This window comes from Rhineura floridana, chromosome 19 (assembly GCF_030035675.1).
Source record: "Rhineura floridana isolate rRhiFlo1 chromosome 19, rRhiFlo1.hap2, whole genome shotgun sequence".
Classification (NCBI taxonomy): domain Eukaryota; kingdom Metazoa; phylum Chordata; class Lepidosauria; order Squamata; family Rhineuridae; genus Rhineura; species Rhineura floridana.
Genome location: NC_084498.1, coordinates 4,502,085 through 4,520,049, shown reverse-complemented (window position 1 = coordinate 4,520,049; position 17,965 = coordinate 4,502,085). Strand labels below are relative to the sequence as shown.

The following is a 17,965-nucleotide window of genomic DNA, read 5'->3' as shown; positions in this document are numbered from 1 at the left end:
AGGGTGGATTTGTTTGTTTCTGATCCTATTCAAATGTCTTGGCCAAAGCCAAGTTATTTCTAGGTGCCATCTTGTTTGTACTTTAAAAAAACAGTTTCCAAATGGCAGCTGTCACTTACTGTGTCTCTGCAGAGCAGGTGATGTAATAGTGGGAATATAACTCAGTCACTCCAAGCCAAAGGGCTGTGCGGTCACTGCCTGAGTTACTCCATTCAACAAGCCCCCTTGCGGTGGTGGGCTGGCATCCTTACTTGTCTCCACTTGAAAACTTTTCATGTTTAAAAGTGCTGCTGGCTTAAAGGCTTTACTTCTTTCTGATATCAGAATTTTGGGAAGGGAAAGTCACTGTAGAATTCTTAGAATGTGAGCCTATCCTGTGATGTAGAAGTGATGCCTAGCCTAGAGTAGGGCTAGTATTGAATAATACCCCTCCCCCACAACCCTTAGAAACCACACCAGGGTGGTGGTTCTCGAATTCTTAGGTGGTCCTTCTCAGACTGTAGAGCCCTGACTCTGAGATGATAGGCGTAGAAAAGAAGGGTAGGTACAATAGACCAGCTGCTCCTGTCAGCACTGAAGGCTTAAGGTCTCCCTTCTATGCCCTGCTTATAATGCGCTGTTAATGGAAGAATTCAGGGGGTATATGCAGTCTAGTCACAGAATGCTAAGTGTGACAGAGCCTTGGCTGTAGTTAAGTGTCTTGGCACGCCTTACAGTTTTTATCAGTAGCCAAACGGAGCCTCCTCCACTCTCAGCGACTGCTTTTCCATATTGATGCATCTTCTATGTTGTAAGAGCTTCAAGGTGGATTCAGCTATTACTCCGCTTCCCATTTCTTCACTTGGTAATTGCTGGTATAAAGTTAAACGTTTGGACAGGTACACACTAGAAACTACAGCCAACAACACTGTTTTGAAACCCTGCACAAAAGCATTAGTTAGGGCCCTTTAGGCCTACTGATTCCAGTAATTCCCAGTGCATGTTGAGTGTCAGCTAAAGTCTCTGTCACACGGGCCAAAAATAGAGCAGTTTGAAGGACACTTCCACCAAAAGTAAGCATTTATTAAATACAAGAAAAGCCAAAGAGACTTCTTAAAAACAAGTGGCAACCAACCTTGCAGTGTTATTTGCAAGGGCAAAGCACTGTGGTGGATTTACAGAGGGAAGCTAAGGTTGTATTTGTGATATAGTTGAGAAGGGACAACAGTTCTAAGGGGAGAACTTTGCAGTAGACTCAAGGTGTGAAAAGCAGAGAATAAATTAACACAAAAAAGGCAAAAACACAATTGTCAGCTGATCTCTTTTGGGCAGAAGAAGAAACTTGGAGCCCCTCCTGCGCAAGAGGAATGGCAGCCCTTTGCTCAGTTTTCCCTTTTGTACAAAATATTTACACCTTTGCTGTAAGTAAATACAAATTAAAAAGTACAGTGCTTTAAACCCATCTCAAATGAGCCAGTGAGCAGGAAGCCTGCAATTCATGACCTCAAGTAGTTTCAACTTTGTGTAGGTGAATGCGACTTGGAGGTTATAGGGTTTCTCTGTTTCCAGGGAAATTATTAAGGAGCACATACAAGTAGTAAGAATTCCTTTTCAGCCTGGATATTTGATACCTGACCAAGAGCACTTAAAACAGGTTAACAGTGTGTAATAAACAGCAAAATGGATGCTTCAACATAAACTTAAATACCTCAACATTCGTATTCTCTGCTGTTTTTAGAACAGCTTTACATTCAGAATGAATATTAAAGTTAAAAAGAAAAAAGTCACAAACCAGAGAGTATTCAGTGAGACTCTTACTGCAGACTATAGAGTCAGTGTTCATACTGAGAACAAGAACCAATCTGATAGGTTCAGGGAGTCCAGGACAGATTTCTTTACCACGTGCTCAGTCTTAGCAGCACCCTTCAACTTGCCCCTGCCTGCTCTTCCAAAAAAGGAATCCACAATGCAGGAAGGGCATCAGTTCTGGACACAAAATGTTCCCCCAACGCAGCTCCATTTACACTGGATGGGGTGTAAACAACATGGAGGACAAAGTCTGTTTCGTTAAATGCAACCATAAGTAGTTGGAATAAATATACATCAAAGTCACTTTTCTGCACGCACGCTTCTGGGCCAAGGGACGGAGACTCCCTAGGCGCCTACGTCCTCTAGGAGGGAGCAGCAGCAGCAACAGCTTCCTCATACTTGCAGCTGGCCATCTGCCAGCGGAAAGGCCTGTGAGGTATTTGACTGAGCAAGATGTTCCCTTAAGAGAAAATGGGGCAATTCAAAACAAGGGGGAGGGGGAACCAGCCAGATTTTGGTAAAGCAAGGAGGCTGTCAGCCCAGCCTGGCCTTCATGGATGGAATGGAGTCATTTAATGCCTTCATCATTCCGCCTGGGTTTCTTTTGGGTGCTTGTAAACTTGCCATTCGGCAGTTGTCTTTAGTCTGAATGCATCTTGCCGGTTTTGGCCAGAAAATGGGCAAGACATAAGAGCTGAAAGTGATACCTTAATTGGTTTCATTTCTTCTCTTCTGACGATGGAAGCTGGATCCTTTTCACACTGTTAACTCTAACAACAGTCTTACCTTTTCACTCACTCTCCAAGTTCCTTCCAAACATCATGCAACCCATATAATTACCAATATTCACAGTTATATACAATAAATACAGCCCTTCCGTTGCTTACAGACAAGCAAATATGTTAGAATCGTCTCCCACCAGCCTTAGATTCTAGCTTGCAAAGTTGCATGCAAGGCTTTTGCAGGCTGAAGGACAAGCCTGGAACTTAAGAGCTGGCACTTCAACTCATACGTAGCACCAAGCCAAGCAGGACACACGGCATCTTATGTTTGAGAGCAACTCAGAAACGGCTCAATCCAGCAGCACTACCTTCTTCAGTATCCACAACACACTTCACATTAGTAAAGGAAAAAAATGTGCGTGCTTGATGTATCTCGGTTCAGAATGCATCTTGCACCAAGACACAGGCACAATTCACCAAGTTCTGCTGCAGTGTAGCTTCCTTTGATTTTAATGGGCTTTACTGGGTTACTACAGGTGCCCAAACAAAGCAAACAGAAGCGTGAAATAGCAAGGCTGAGTGGATCATGCCTGCAGGTTTGCCAAGGAAGAGTGAGACATACTCTCCAAAGTCAAAACATTGTTCATGTTTCCTCCTTTCTGGACGCAACAGTCTAGTAATAATCTTTCAAGTGATAATTTTTGAGTACAAAAACTTTGCAGCACTTCCGTGGGCTTTGCTGCTTGGGGAGAGCTAAGAGGCTGGTCTGCTTGATTTTAGACACTTAACCAGGTGTGTGCAAAAGAATGATTCATGCTCTCAGTGATGGAACCCAAAAACACGTTTCGTTAAAAGTGAGGCGCTGCTGAAGCATGAACTGACAGGTTCCTTGTCACTAAAACCTTGCCACTAGGTGTTTTATGGAATGCTATCAAGTTACCACCTGCATCCCTGGCATGAAAGAAGAATGTTCACGACATGTCCCAGTGAGAATTTTGTTATGCCACTGGTGCCACTAGCTGCAGCTGCTCCATTTTTGCACTCAGAAATGTAAGTGGGGAGGAAAATTCCACCTTGACAATTTTCCATTCAGTGATAAGCACTCTTCTAATTATGAAAGAAATGTAGGGATCTTAAGGTTTGTGAACATCAGTCTGTATACTAAACATATCCTACAAATATGTCACGAACAAGGCAGCAAATACAACCCATCCACCACAAAAGCCTACAACTATGAAATGGAAGTCTTTCCACAAAGATCTGGGGAAAGAACCAGCCTTCAGCTCACACCTTCTCATCACCCCGAGACGTTCATTGTGGCATTTGGGCTGAGCAAGAGCCTCTGAAGGGCCTCCCTAAAGATGTTCGTTGCCTAAAGGTGTGGAGCAGCTCAGCCGCTGAGAGGGTCTTCACGGTAGTGGATGGCATACCGGAGTTTATCCAACATTATCTCTAGGGAGGAGTACTGCGGAAGTTTGATCATGAACATACAGGTCTCAACACGGATGTAGCGCGAGTCTGGGGAACCTACAAAGAACCGCAAAAAAGAAGGGAGACTGTTAAATTTCCTCTTAGCAGTTCTTGGTGCCTTTAAGACCTCATTCCAAACTCTGCCCTCTGGATCCCTCAGTTGTCTCATTTCAACCTAGTTCCGACTTATGAAGGCAACGTGACTGGCACCATCTTGGATCCTGTTCAAGATGGACTGTCCAGCTATTCAAGGTTCAGGTAGCAGCTGGCCCAGATCTCGGAAAAGAAAGCGCCACTGAAGCCACCTAAAGGCAGCGGGGAGTGCAAAAGCAGAGCAGGACACGCCCTCTGATATATAAATGATATATAAATTATATTGACACCTGAAATGGAGAAGACCATTGTGTATCTCTGGTTTCTTCTGACCTGCTCATCCCTTTTTTATTTGTATCATGTCTCCTGCGTTGGAAAACTTTCTACCTTGATGCTTTAGCAGGAAGGTGGTATATAAACATAGTAAATAAAGCAATGCGTGCTCCCAAAAGTCAAGTAGGGTTTAACTCCCATTTGTTTTAACTACTTTGAAACCAAAGTGAAGTCAGAAAATAAATGTGATTTCAGCACAACATTTTGGTCTGTCCCTTGCCTGTTAATTTGGTCCTGTATGGTGAGATCCAGTATTGCATGGGCTTCTCCCTCCCCATTCTCTTCTCTTCCCAAAGATACAAATAAAGCTGCTTCAGCAGAGGCAGCTTTCCAAGGCCAGGGGGTTCCTTACCTGCCGTGCCATCCGGAGGTGCGATTTTCATGGGGTACGGGGGGACATGTGCCGTGTCTGGCCCGCCATCTTTACAGGGGCAGGTGAAGGGGATGCGCTCCTGGTTACAGGCAAATTTGATGAACTTGCAGAGTTCCTCCTGGGTGAACATCTCTAATGCCCCCCAGAAAAATTCAATGTGCTGGTCGGTCTCCATCAGGCCTACTTGGTACATGGTATGTGCCTGCCCGCAGCAAGAGAAAGAGGGGAGAGAGGGAGTCCAGTTACAGCCCAAGGGAGAGGTTTTTGAGGACCCCAAACTTTACAGGCCTTCCTTTTCCACCAAGCTTTTGGGTTGGTTTTAGTTAATTTTTCTCCCCTGCTAGTGGAGTTACGTTTTAAGATAGATCTGATCTTTAACCACCTTCCCATGTTCTGCTGTGATCTAACTGTTGCTAAAGACTATCCTGAGAGTGGGGGAGGGGAGGGAGAAGGATCCCCCTTGCTCCTGCTGCTGCTGGATTTGTCCAAGGCTTTGGATACCGTTTTGGGGGGTTGTGTGACCTTTGGCTTCGGCAGGTCCTGCTCCGCAGCCTGGGAAGCAACAACATACCTTGAGGAACTCCAGGTTGATGTAGGGGAGTCCGCAGGTCCTCAGCTCCATCTCCAGGGGTGTCAACACAGTCAGAAGCTGCAGGGGGATGATGGCGCCCAGGCCAGCCCTCACTGCTGTCACACACTCTGGATTCTGCAGCTCACGTAACCTCAGATTCCGGATGGCTGTGGCATAGACAGTCTTGTTCTCCCAACTGAGGGGAAAGAGACAGGCAGGTGTTTGGGGTGCAGCTCTCTCCCCAGCACAGGAGCCCTTGGCCGTTCCTGGCTGCTCTTGTATTTTGATGGCCCAGCTGAGACTCTCATCAACTCCCCTCTTCAGCTTGTACGTTTTTAATTTTGGGATTCCTTTGGTGTCCCTTTCTGCCACCGGCTCCACAATGTTCTTTTTGAGAAGCTCTTTGTGCCAGCCACGCCCTCATGACCAGCCCTCCTCCCTCCGCTGGCCTCTGCCGCTTTGCTTCATGGCTGAATGCTGCCTGCATCCAAACCATTTTGTCCTAGGGATTGCTGTTACTCACGCCACAGGGATGTGCCTGCCTCTCGCACACAGCTCGACTTCTTCTCCTGTCATCGTCAGGTATGTGAACTTGCAGCTAGGTTTGCTGGGGCAGTCGGGGCTTTCCATGGCAAGGTGCTGGGAAGCGATTTCCGCACACAGGGCCTCCAGTTCAGTCTCGTCGTTCAGCTAGGACAACATCAGAGAGGAGCACGATGGGGGCTTGCTTGGCTAACCCTTCCCAGGCAACTGCAAAATGCCTCAAGGCAGAGCCCCACATGACCTGCAACAGACAGCTGGAGCTCCAATGGATGGGGCTCCCCAATTCACTTAAATTGAGGGAGCAGACTCATTTTGCACAGGAGTATACACAGGAGGCAGCGTGGAAGGGCAGCTGACCTTGGCTCATTGAGTATTGAGCAGAAATGAGAAAATTGCCAGGACATTGTGAAGACTGGATAGATTTTTAAAAATCCTAGCTGTGTACCAGCACCTCTATGGCCTCGAGCACCTACAGAGGGAGGGCATGAGTGAGGCTGAGACAGCAATAGCCCAAGTGGCTCCTGCCTCCATCCTTTGTTAAGAGTGCAAGGAGCAGCACATTAAGAAACTGCTGGAAAGGAGGGCAAGAGGACTTCTGGGGCAGGAGAATCAGGAGGCAGGCTAGCTAGCTGGGGGAGGCCAAAGCCCGGATGAATGGGGTCGCAGATGAGGCCCCTCCCTTTTGCCTAAAACTGTTCTAGGCCTTTCCAGAAACACCAAAGTCAGGGGTACACCGGTCTCTTCCCTAACAGCCTTGCCTCGGGCCCATATGCTGGGCAGAAGTTAAGTACACCCACCTTGCATTTAGAAGCACTTGATTCTCTTCCAGACTGCACATTACTTTAGAAAAGCATATATATTTTTAAAAAGATGTAATTCAGAATGTGCTCCTCAGTTGCTGAGTCAGAACTATGACACAGCACTGTGCCTAAACCATGACCCAAGAGACAGCTGGAAAAGGCCAGATTCTGGGAATGCAGCCAAACGTAACAACAATATTGATTTAGAGCTTCTGGGGGCGGAGGGGGGAGAGAGTGAGAGTACGCAACAAATAGCTGGTTAGAACCAAACAGAACATTTGACAGTACAATTCCTGGAAGCCACTCTTGTCCACATCCACCAACATCACATGAGCTCTTGCCAAAAGTTCCACTCAGCCCAAAAAGCTTTTGCAGGCATTCCTGGTGAATTCTCCTTTGAAGGTTGGGAGCTCTTTGTGTCCATTTGATAAGCATATTGTTGTGAGCATGTGTATATATTTGAAATTTTATTTATTTATTTATAAAACTTTTGAGTTACCTTTTCAACCCATATAAAGCACTTGGAACAATGAGAAACAATAAAAAAATCAAATCACTTTATCAAAAACAAACTAGCAGGAAAATAGGGGCATTTCTATCATTGTGGTGCATGCACTTTCAGATCTGAGCATTTAGAGACCAAGGTTTGAACTGTAAATCTGTGGGTTGTTTAAAAGGGTTGTTTATTTCAAGAGGGGTTGGAGATGTGCATAAAGGTTTCCCCTGAAAAACTTGTGGAAAGGATGCTGAGCACGTCTATAGCCTCACAAAACATCTCCAGGTCACCTGACCGTCCTGATTCTCAGCCTGCCGTCTGACTCACGCACAGCCCCACTGGATTTCCCTATGAAGGTACCAAAGCAGGGTGGGACTGAGGGAAAGAGATCACACTCGGGGCCCTCTTGAACTGCCTGTTGCCCAGCAGCTTCTATGGGAGACTAAAGGTGGGGGAAGGGGAAAGAGCATCACCAAAGACTTACATTTTCAAATTTTTTGATGTAGTTGTAGGTCAGTACATCAGCCTCCTGGAGGTCAACATCTGGATCTAGTGGTTCTCCTACTAAGGTCTTCCAGAAGGAGGGCAGGAGATCCAGGGGCAGGGGGACGTCTGCCCGAATGGCAATGCCCAGCAGCTGCCCAAAGAAGTGCAGCAGCTGTTCCTCCCCATAGCTGATGGGGCTGGGCGTCAGGATATACTTGCCCTGATGATGGAGAATAGCATTAGCTGGGGAGGCAGACTCTGTCCAGGAATATTGTTTATTATTATTTATTAAATGTCTATCCCACCCTTCCTCCCAGGAGCCCAGGGCAGCAAAAACAACAAAAAACACTAAAGCACTCTAAAACATCATAAAAACAAAAGGCTAAAACATGTTAAAACAAAACATCAAAAAACATCTTTAAAAAACAACTTTAAAAACATCTTAAAAAGCAATTTCAGCACAGACTGGGATTAGGTCTCTACTTAAAAGGCTTGTTGAAAGAGGAATGTCTTCAGTAGGCACCGAAATGATAACAGAGATGGCCCTGCTTGACTAATATTTAAGGGGAGGGAATTCCAAAGGGTTGGTGCCACAACGCTAAAGGTCCGTTTCCTATGTTGTGCGGAACAGACCTCCTGATAAGATGGTGCCTGCAGGAGGCCTCACCTGCAGAGTGCAGTGATTGACTGGGTATATAAGGGATAAGATGGTCTTTCAGGTATCCTGGTCCCAAGCGGTATAGGGCTTTGCACACCAAAACAAGAACCTTGAACTTGGCCTGGTAGCAAATGGGCAGCCAGTGCAATTATTTCAGCAGTGGGGTGACATGTTGGCGATACCCTGCCCCAGTGAGTAGTCTCGCCGCCGCATTTTGCATCAGGTGCAACTTCTGGACCAACCTCAAGGGCAGCCCCACATAGAGTGCATTACAGTAATCCAGCCTGGAGGTTACCAGTACGTGGACAACAGTGGTCAGGCTATCCTGGTCCAGAAATGGCCGCAGCTGTCTTACCAGCTGAAGCTGGTAAAAGGTACTCCTAGCCACTGAGATCACCTGGGTCTCTAGCAGCAAAGATGCATCCAGGAGCACCCCCAGACTACGGACCTGCTCTTTCAGAGGGAGTATGACCCCATCCAAAGCAGGCAACTGACCAATTATCCGAACTTGGGAACCACCAGCCCACAGTTCCTCCGTCTTGCTAGGATTCAGACTCAGTTTACTGGCCCTCAGCCCACCACAGAGTCCAGGCAGCAGTCCAGGGCTTGCACGTCCTCTCCCGATTCAAATGTTACAGAGAAATTGAGCTGGGTATCATCAGCATACTGCTGACACCTCGCCCCAAATCTCCTGCTGACCGCTCCCAAGGGCTTCATATGGATGTTGAAAAAGTTACTGGGAGCTCAAGTAAGAATAACAGGGTCACACTCCCCCTGTCCTCCTCCCAATAAAGGTCATCCATCAGGGCAACCAAGGCTGATCCAGTCCCATAACCAGGCCTGAACCCAGACTGGGATGCGTTAAGAAGATAATCTATTTCATCCAAGAGTACCTGCAATTGCTACACCACAACCCTCTCGATCACCGTCCCTAAAAAGGGAATATTTGCAACTGGGCGGTAGTTGTCACAAACCAGTAACGAGCCCAGGGTGGGCTTTTTCAGGAGCAGTCAGGTTACTTCCTCTTTCAGGGCGGGTGGGACAACTCCCTCCCACAAAGATGTGTTGACCACAGCCTGGATCCACTCAATCATGTCCCCTTGACACCCCTTTGGTGTCACTCCTTTAACAGTGACACCGCAGGCAGCAGACCTGCCACCCAAGGGCTGCCAGCCTTTTATGTCCCCTGATCCAGCCAAGAGCTGATACAAGAGGCTGCAAGATTGAATGCGGCCTCCCTCTGGATCCAAGGTCAGGCAGGGGATCCCAGTCTTTATGGTGCTTACCAGGGACCTCAGCTGTCTCAAGAGACTGCAAACCAGGGGAGCAAACATGCAAGCACCCAGATGCTTAAGTACTAATTCACAGGGCAGGTCTTCTCCAGTCCCGCCAGTGCGTCAGCTGTTCCCTACATACACACATGACATTCACTCATTAAATTTCCACCAAATGTTCAAGGAAGGGTTATAATAATGACCCCACCCCACAACAAAGTACCTGCTGGCTCTGTGGCCAGCAAGAGTGAAGGCACCCATCAGCTGCAGCAACGTAAAGCGGCTCTCCCCACACACGAGCGCAGCGTACCTTGTTCTTATTGACTGCCGAGCTGGGACAGAGCAAGAGGAGGGAGAGGAGGGAACTCTGCAGCTCCTGGCAGACTTGCCACAGGAAGTGACGGAAAGAACCACCTGGAAGAAACGGAGGTGAAGCTTTTACAGCTGCCTGGCCAGCCAGTTGTGGTGCTTGGGGTCAGAGCCATCTGGGAAGCAGGCTTCTCAGCCAACCCGCTCAACTCGGTTTGCATTGCTGCGGCCAACAGCCATTTGTTAGACACTCTCAGCCTTAACAGGGCGACTGAGGTTAACTGGGAGAAGGTTGGTAAAGCACTTGGTTTTTTTCAGTGTGCAATGAATTCTAAGAGAGCTGCATTGGAGGCTGGAGGTAAGCTGTGCCGCCTCCTTGATGAAATAGTTCAGGGTGGATTTGAGCCTAAATGTTCTCCACATGGCTGTGACTTCAGGGAACGGTTGCTAGTAAAGTCTCTAGTAGCAAACGATGAAAAGCGAAAGCTGCTTACTTGTTCCGTGGACCTCCTCGCCTGTGAAGCGAATGTTGAAGGCGTAAGTGGGGTCTCCCCCGCTGGCCAATTTCACACAGAGCTGTGAGGATGGGACGCATGCTAGCTGTCGGGCAGCCTGGCAGAAATAGGAGTTTTCTGAAGAACGAATCTCTCCTGTGTGAGAGCAGGGAGAGTAAAAAAGGAGAATGCTGAAGTCGATGCAGGCAGGAATTTGAATTCCGTCAGCTCTGAAGACACATCACCTTCTCCCCACCCCAGGCAAGTTCCTGCAGAAATAGTAAGGGAGGGCGGCTGTACCTCCAACAATTTCAAGTGGGTCCAGGGTGATCTCTGGGGCTGCGTGATCAGCTGTCCTTTGCACAGTGGCATTTAACACTCTGTTCATGACAGTCACTTTTGTGTCATAAAAGATGAATCCTAAAGAAACAGACAGAACGTATTGTGCTATAACAGTTGTCCCATGAGAAACAGTCCCCGTTTAGAAGCAATAGTTGAGGAACCCAAAGTATTTCAGAAAGATTTCTGATAGTGACTCCATAGGACATCAAATTCTCTCTTTGTTCCCTTGAGAGGTTAAAGTTACATTCTACTCATAACTTAAAACACTGATCCTGCATTATTGAGTGTGGACTGAGTTGAGAACCCAGATTTTTACACCTCTTTCTCCAGAGGATGATGGTGGTGGCATTATTTTGGTTTCTCCAGTTAGGATTTTTTCTTGCTTCCCTTTATATAAGGGTCACCTTGCCACATAGCCAAGACAAAACACTGACCTTTGGCCTCTTGGAGCAGTGCTGCAATACTGTTGCTGTACATTTCGGTTTGCCGGAGCTCCACCAGTGGCAGGAAGAATGTCTCTAAAGTGGTGTTGAGGGACTGGAGAAGAGCAAAGCGCAGGCGGAGGCTTTCGATAGGGATGTCTGCAATTGGACAGAAATGTCAGTAACAGAGGAGGAGGAGGAAGAGAAGGGGCAAAGGACTCCTTGCACCTCCACCTGGGCCACTAGCACTCCTCCTCAGCGCACGTGCACACACACACACACACACACACACACATCTGGGGAAAGGCCCTGCAGCCCAGAACTTCACACATACTCAACAGGCAGGACACCCGTGGGTCAGCTGCGTCAGCAGGGTCCAAGTACACTTCGTGCGGGTGCAGCCGGGCAGGTGTAATGGCCAGATGGCGGCAGAGCCGGTTGATATACTGGACCAGGGCGACGTCCATTTCCAAGGACCACTTGCGGGAGGCTTTCTGAGCATGTCTGGCATCGATGCAGGCACACCTGAGAAAACGGGAAGGCACAAATTGAAGAATGGCATGTACATCGTCTGCATCACAACAAATGTTTTCAACAGGCAACTTGCAAAATTAACCCCCTTGATGGGGCAGCTGTGAGTTAAGTGACATTCAGCTCCTCTCTTGCAAAAGAAAAAAGGGGGGAAGAGCCATTATTTACCTTTCAAAATGAAGGTCGTACCCACATGACAAAATGGCTCGCCACACACTACGGATGTCCTGTTTTGCCCGATCAATGACGAATCTGTGAAATCCATCCAGCGTCAGATACTTCTCTTCAGGAACTGAATTGGGTACAATGGGTGATTCTTTATTTTAGAAGTTACACATCCCTCCTTCTGTTCTAGCTCATGAGTCATGACACAAGCTCTCCAACGTAGCTTATGTCAGATTGTAAAAATATGCAACAAAATAGTTTCAAGGCAATGAAGCATAAGGCCATTGTCAAAGCCAACAGAATAAATCCAATCCAAATGTCAAAAATAAAGACAGCAGGACAAATTCTGCTCGCCCTCTAGACAAGTGCAAGCCAGGTGGCTTGTTAGGCAGATTCATACACTAGGGGGCACAACAGAGGCTACCCTGCTGCTTGCAGCCACTCAAATTGGTAGTGGAAACACTCGAAACAAGACCTTCCCTGACAACATCAAGGCACTTGGAAAGCTCTATGGGGTAGTGGGGAAGATGTGACATTTCAAGATCGTTGGACCCAGGTCATACAACAAATCATCCTGTTAACTATTTGCATAAAATCCAAACCTGCAGTTTAAACTCAGAAGACTCATAAAACAAGGTCCAAAAGGAAGGGTGATATTGGTTAAAAGGGACCTTACCTACAGGGAAAACTGGACTCCTGGATACATTTGACTCCTCCTTTTTTGATAATTTGCAAACATTTATGGATTGTGAAACGAATATAGAGACAACCATTTCTGTCAGCAAAATGCTATTCTTAAGCCATGGCCTGTTCTTCAGGTGCTCTGCACTGGAGCATTTCAGCCCCTCTCTGGCAGGGCCAGCAAACAGAGCACTGGGCACCAAGCAGTCCAAATCATGACTCAGCCCTGATTCCTTGGCTTGACCATGAGCAAGCCTCTCTCCCTGCAAAACAGGGAATTTGGATGACCTCTCTCAAGAGGGCTATTATAAAGCAATCCAAGATGAGGACTAGAAAGTTATATGCTGCCTAAAAGCCCACAAAGTATATCCACTTGTTACACAAAGACGGTGGCACTGGAGTCACTCTCTCCTAAATGAATGCATATGAAGCCAGATGGTGCCACAGTCACCAGAATGCAAGCCAGTGCTGGCTGCAGTTTCCATCAAGTACAGCATAGAGGGCACTTCAGATGCTGCAGGTATGTTGCCTGGAAATTACTTTTTCACAGCTCTCACCTAGAGAAGCACCTGGATAGGTTACGCATTTCTCCAGAGGCCTGAAAGAGAAAACGGGCAGCTACCTTCCTGTTTCTTTGTGGGAGACTTGTCTGTGTCCTTTTCCTCAGGCTTGCCTTTCTCTGGGGATTTGGGCTTCACAGTTGGCTTCTTCTCACTCAAAGCTGTCCTGCTAATATAAAGAAAAGCTTCATGTCAGATGGTGTTTCCACCGTGCTTGTGCAAAGCAACTGTTTACAGGACACAGAGATAATTCAAAGCATTTTTTTAGTACCAGAAAGTACCCAGCATATGCAGCACAGATCACAATTTCCATTCACTTTACTTTTGGCTGCGAGGTTATTTGGGTAAAAATGAAAGGGGCCAGGCAAGCCTCTCCAAGGCCATGACTGTTCACCCCAAAGCCTGACTCCTGACTGAATATGCCCAATGTTCAGCAGGATAGAAAAACACTCTGCATACACTCAGAGGTGCTCTTCTCTAGCCAGCCTGGAGGTACAGAATTAAAAACAACCTCTCAGACTAGACACTTAGGTTCCAAGGCTTCTAAAACAGAAACCATGGTCTGACACCAGCAAATTGTCTTAACAATTTTCTAGTATAGCTAGGGTATACTGTATATTTCCATCTCTCTCTTTAGCAACAAGGGCAGGCAGAGGCTGAGATATGGGCTCCCTCCCCCAAAAGCAGAAACACACATATGTGTGTGTGCTTACTTATTTATTTAAAGAGGTTCATAGCCCCTGTGTATGCAAAGGTGGATTGAAGGCCTGCAGGCACCATCTGGTGAAATGAATTCCCCTTCTATGTGGATTAACAGAAAGAATAAACTATGAAAAGTAAGCAAAAGCATACAGATTTTTGCAAATTTACTAGATTTATATATACACGTATGGTGAATTCTGTTTTTTTGTAACAGAAATTCACGTGCATATTTTTATGTGCAAGCAGTCTTTGACTGCGCCAGCTCCCTGGGCCAGCCTGGCCAGTATTCCTCTAATCTGACTGGCAGGAGTTCTTCCGGGCCCCAGGTGGAGGGCTGAATCTTTGGGTGGCGGTGCTGGGAGTGAGCCAGGGACCTTCTGCACACACAGTGGGTGCTCTGCTGCCATGCCCCAGCCCTTCCTCAGAGCAGAGCTCTCCCAGCAACCAGAACCACAAGGGTCAAGCTCTGTGTTTGAAGAACAAATCTGCAGGATAGCTCAGATCGTGTCTTGCTGAATGCACACAGAGGCTTTGGCTAAGGTGGGCGCCTCCCACCGTCCACAGGGCAGATTCGGGCTGAGGCGCTCTTGGGTGGGCATGGCTTCCAGCTGAGTGCCAAAGTGCCAAACCAAGAGCGCAGGACAGCTGTGAAGCCGCACGCGAAAAGGCAATGGCCTGTGATGCGCATCCCACAGCCAATGGCTCTCACCTAACGCTGTTGAGCATGGCCTTTTCCTTGGCAGGCGGCTTCATGATGGGCCGTTTGGTGCTCACGACTTTCACCGGGTGCTGCTCTTTGCCAGCCTTGGTGTACTTGCTCTTGTCAAACTTTGGCCTGGGAGCTCCGTATTTCCTCAGGATCTTCGAAGCACAGAAGGAAAGAACTGTGAGGACCGCAACTTTAAAGGCAAGGCTGACTGTACTGGACAGATCTGAGCCACTGGGCAGGCACGGGCATTGCTTGTGGAGCCCAGAATTCAGTACCCTGGGAACTTCAGCACTCTTATGTGAAGTCACCAAAGGCTACGAAAGAGAAGCATAAAAGAGACCAGGAGCCAGGGAGGTAGTGGTGGGATGGGATGAAGGCTCCTTATGAAAAGGGAGCTCTGATTTGGGGAGGGGAAGGGACTGGGGTGGAGCCTCCTGGGCCAGGCAAGTGTCTTCTCCCCTAAGTCACATGATCCCGCCTGAACTAGGCAGTAGGTGCTTGGATGGCTCCTTCACACTGGCCTAAGAAGAGACGAGACATTTGCCTAACTCTTGCGCTTCTCTGTATTCGCATCGCTTTTTGAAGCACACCCCTGAATTTACCAATCGCTAGAATTCTACACTTGGGCTGGGTTGAGCTCACAATGTCCATCTGCTATGAAGTCAGTATTTGTTAAGTCAGAACATGTAAATTGAGAACTAAGACAGTTAAAACGCCTGCCCTGCTATTGTAGAGCACTGATGGTATCCTGCATATGTTCTGCATTGTACTGATTTATGCATAACCTCATGCTTACATATTTGTGAAAACAGTAGCCACCTTTTGTTGTTGTGCTCCCTTTGTGTACAGCAATTCGTGTGTGTGGAATATAACTTAAAAATAGTCTTGGACTGCCTTCAGAAAGAGAACAAATGAGCCTCCCAGGAGCGAGCAGTCCAAGCACGGGAGGCGGGCCTCCTCCTGGTTCTTGATCCAGCTTTTGCCAACCAGGTGCCCTCCAGATGTTGTAGTCCAAAATATCTGCAGGGCACCAGGTTGGCAAAAGCTGCCTTTAACAGTCCAAACCAGGCAAGAGAGGGCAGAAACTACCCAGCTTTTAAAGCAGAACGAGAGAGAAGACGCCTGAGATAAACTGTGTTGCTGTGAAGACAAGAAGACAGGCCCTGCATGGGGCCTCCTCCAACAGAAGCTGAACTGTCTGCACTGAGTGACGTGGCCCTGCCTATGGAACTCGTCTCAGGAGAGCTTCCTCCTGCGCTGAGGGAGAAGGGTCTCTCTCTCTCTCTCTCTCTCCGGTGCAGGCCATCCTTGCTTTACATAGGAGGGAGAGCCAGCATGGTGATGTGCTGAACAGAACATGCAAGGTGGACAAGGTGCAAATCCCGCTGGGGCCTCAAAGCTCACCGAGCAGCTAATTGCTTTATTTTAGCCTACCCTACTTACAGGTTGTTATGACGATCCATGTACACCACCCTGAGCATCTTGGAGGAAGGGTGGGACAATATTAAGTATTGTTGTTGTTATGTGCCTCCAAGTCGATTACGACTTACGGCAACCCTATGAATCAGTGACCTCCAACAGCATCTATCATGAACCACCCTGTTCAGATCTGGTAAGTTCAGGTCTGTGGCTTCCTTTATGGAATCAATCCATCTCTTGTTTGGCCTTCCTCTTTTTCTACTTCTTTCTGTTTTTCCCAGCATGATTATCTTTTCTAGTGAATCATGTCTTCTCATGATGTGTCCAAAGTATGATAACCTGAGTTTCATCATTTTAGCTTCTAGTGATAGTTCTGGTTTAATGTGTTCTAACAAAAATTAAGTATTAAGCAGAGGGAATGCCTAGTGGGGCCCCGGGCTCCTTAGCTATCAGGAGGAACGGGTTCATATCAGGAAACACAAAACAAATATTTGCAACTAACTTACAGGTTCCTTAGGGCAAGACTGTCAATCTTAAGCACAGAGCAATACAACACTGAATGCCAACCTGGGTCAGCTGATCCTCGAGAACTTTCTTTGGGGGGCGGACATTGGTGAAGAAGGTGTGCAGGAGGTTCCCAGGTGTCTGAGCGTTGATCTGCTCTTTGCTCAGGTAAATCTCTGCCACTTTGGCCGGTTTTGCTGGCGTCAAGCTCAACATTTGCTCCGAATGGAGGCAGCTTTTAAATATTTCAGTGAGGACTTCACGTGCACCCGGCACGAGTTTGTCACCTGAAGGAAGTCAAAATATTAAGAATGGCAATGTGATACTAACAAAGCCAGCACAAACCAGTTTTTGGCTTCTTTATCTGACCTTTAAAACTATCTGTTTTAAACCTTTGGCTGAAAAGGTGTTGAATTCATTCATGACTGACACAAAATGTGTGGGTTCTTGTATTAAAAAGTTTTAAGTTGTCCTCTAGGGCACTGCTATAAAACTAGGGATGGGGAACCTGTGGTTCTCCAGGCGGACTCCAACTCCCATCAGCCTTGGCTAGCATGGCCAATGGTCAGGGACAATGGGAGTTCTAGCCCAACATCTGAAGGGCCAAAAGTTCCCCACCCTTGCTTAACAGTCTGGGAAACAGAACTCAGGCAGGTCAGTGAACCCGGCTCATCTCATGATGGCAGAAAAACCTGCCCCAGCAAAATGAAAGTCTGTCTCTCAAACACATATAGACACACTACACAGTGTGTGCAAGCTGCTTTTGAAATGAAAGAGTGCACACACCTTTGACGGTCTTATCAGTGAAATAGTCTTCCAGTGCTGGACTCCCTTGCGTATCGAACAAGCTCTGATTCACAGTTGAGACAGTTAAAATCTCCTCCGTTGACATTTCCATGAGCTCATCCTCCCCATCCAGACTCGACAAACCAATCAGATCACTGCTGTTAAATAAGCTGGCTCGAATCTTCTCTATCTTGGCCCGGGATCTTATCTGATAAACAGAAACACACATCCAGGAAAATGAGTTCTTTGTCAATGGGTGGCTAATGCTTTTTTTGCTTCTGTGGCTCTGAATTCCTGACCCACCCTACCTACATTGCAATCTGCTTTCCCTCCTCTAAATCCAAATTCTGAGAAAAACAAAACATGGTCAAGAACCAATTGAATTTTTAGGGCCAGCCCTATTCTTCTGATTGTAAATTGTTTTAACTGACTTTTAACTGATTTTTAACCTGATTTTAATGTTATATTTTTATACTGTTATACTCATCCTAGGACCTTATGGTGAAGGGAAGGGAAGGAATTCAATAAAGAATGCTTAGTTTTTAAGATTTCTTACCCACCCTTCACCACAATAACAATATCACACAAATGAAATTAAACTGCTACACCATTGCAATCCATTTTAAGCTGGGTGCCAATATAGTAGCATCATTTGCTCTGAAATATACATCTGACCTGCTAGAAGAGTTGCCATGTTAAACAGCTGCATGAAAACAGCAAAGAATTTTGTGGCA

General features: G+C 47.0%; 1 protein-coding gene across 6 annotated transcripts in view; it reads right to left on the bottom strand.

The window, feature by feature from the left end:
- Positions 1 to 1,045: 1,045 nt before the first annotated feature.
- The window catches only part of HECTD4 (HECT domain E3 ubiquitin protein ligase 4), a 151,461-nt gene continuing 134,541 nt past the window's right edge, over positions 1,046 to 17,965 (bottom strand). For 4 of the 6 annotated variants that reach the window (XM_061603389.1, XM_061603393.1, XM_061603392.1 and 1 more), the window contains exons 62-76: positions 17,232 to 17,439; positions 16,509 to 16,732; positions 14,523 to 14,674; positions 13,174 to 13,280; positions 11,874 to 11,997; positions 11,509 to 11,699; positions 11,187 to 11,333; positions 10,711 to 10,830; positions 10,411 to 10,566; positions 9,918 to 10,021; positions 7,674 to 7,895; positions 5,874 to 6,040; positions 5,351 to 5,546; positions 4,759 to 4,981; positions 1,046 to 4,037 (exon numbers count right to left, since the gene is read on the bottom strand). In XM_061603389.1, the coding sequence (XP_061459373.1) occupies positions 3,901 to 4,037; positions 4,759 to 4,981; positions 5,351 to 5,546; positions 5,874 to 6,040; positions 7,674 to 7,895; positions 9,918 to 10,021; positions 10,411 to 10,566; positions 10,711 to 10,830; positions 11,187 to 11,333; positions 11,509 to 11,699; positions 11,874 to 11,997; positions 13,174 to 13,280; positions 14,523 to 14,674; positions 16,509 to 16,732; positions 17,232 to 17,439 (2,478 nt within the window). In that variant the 3' untranslated portion in view covers positions 1,046 to 3,900. The remainder of the gene's footprint in view (positions 4,038 to 4,758; positions 4,982 to 5,350; positions 5,547 to 5,873; positions 6,041 to 7,673; positions 7,896 to 9,917; positions 10,022 to 10,410; positions 10,567 to 10,710; positions 10,831 to 11,186; positions 11,334 to 11,508; positions 11,700 to 11,873; positions 11,998 to 13,173; positions 13,281 to 14,522; positions 14,675 to 16,508; positions 16,733 to 17,231; positions 17,440 to 17,965) is intronic. The other 2 variants (XM_061603390.1, XM_061603394.1) reach the window with 1 other exon arrangement.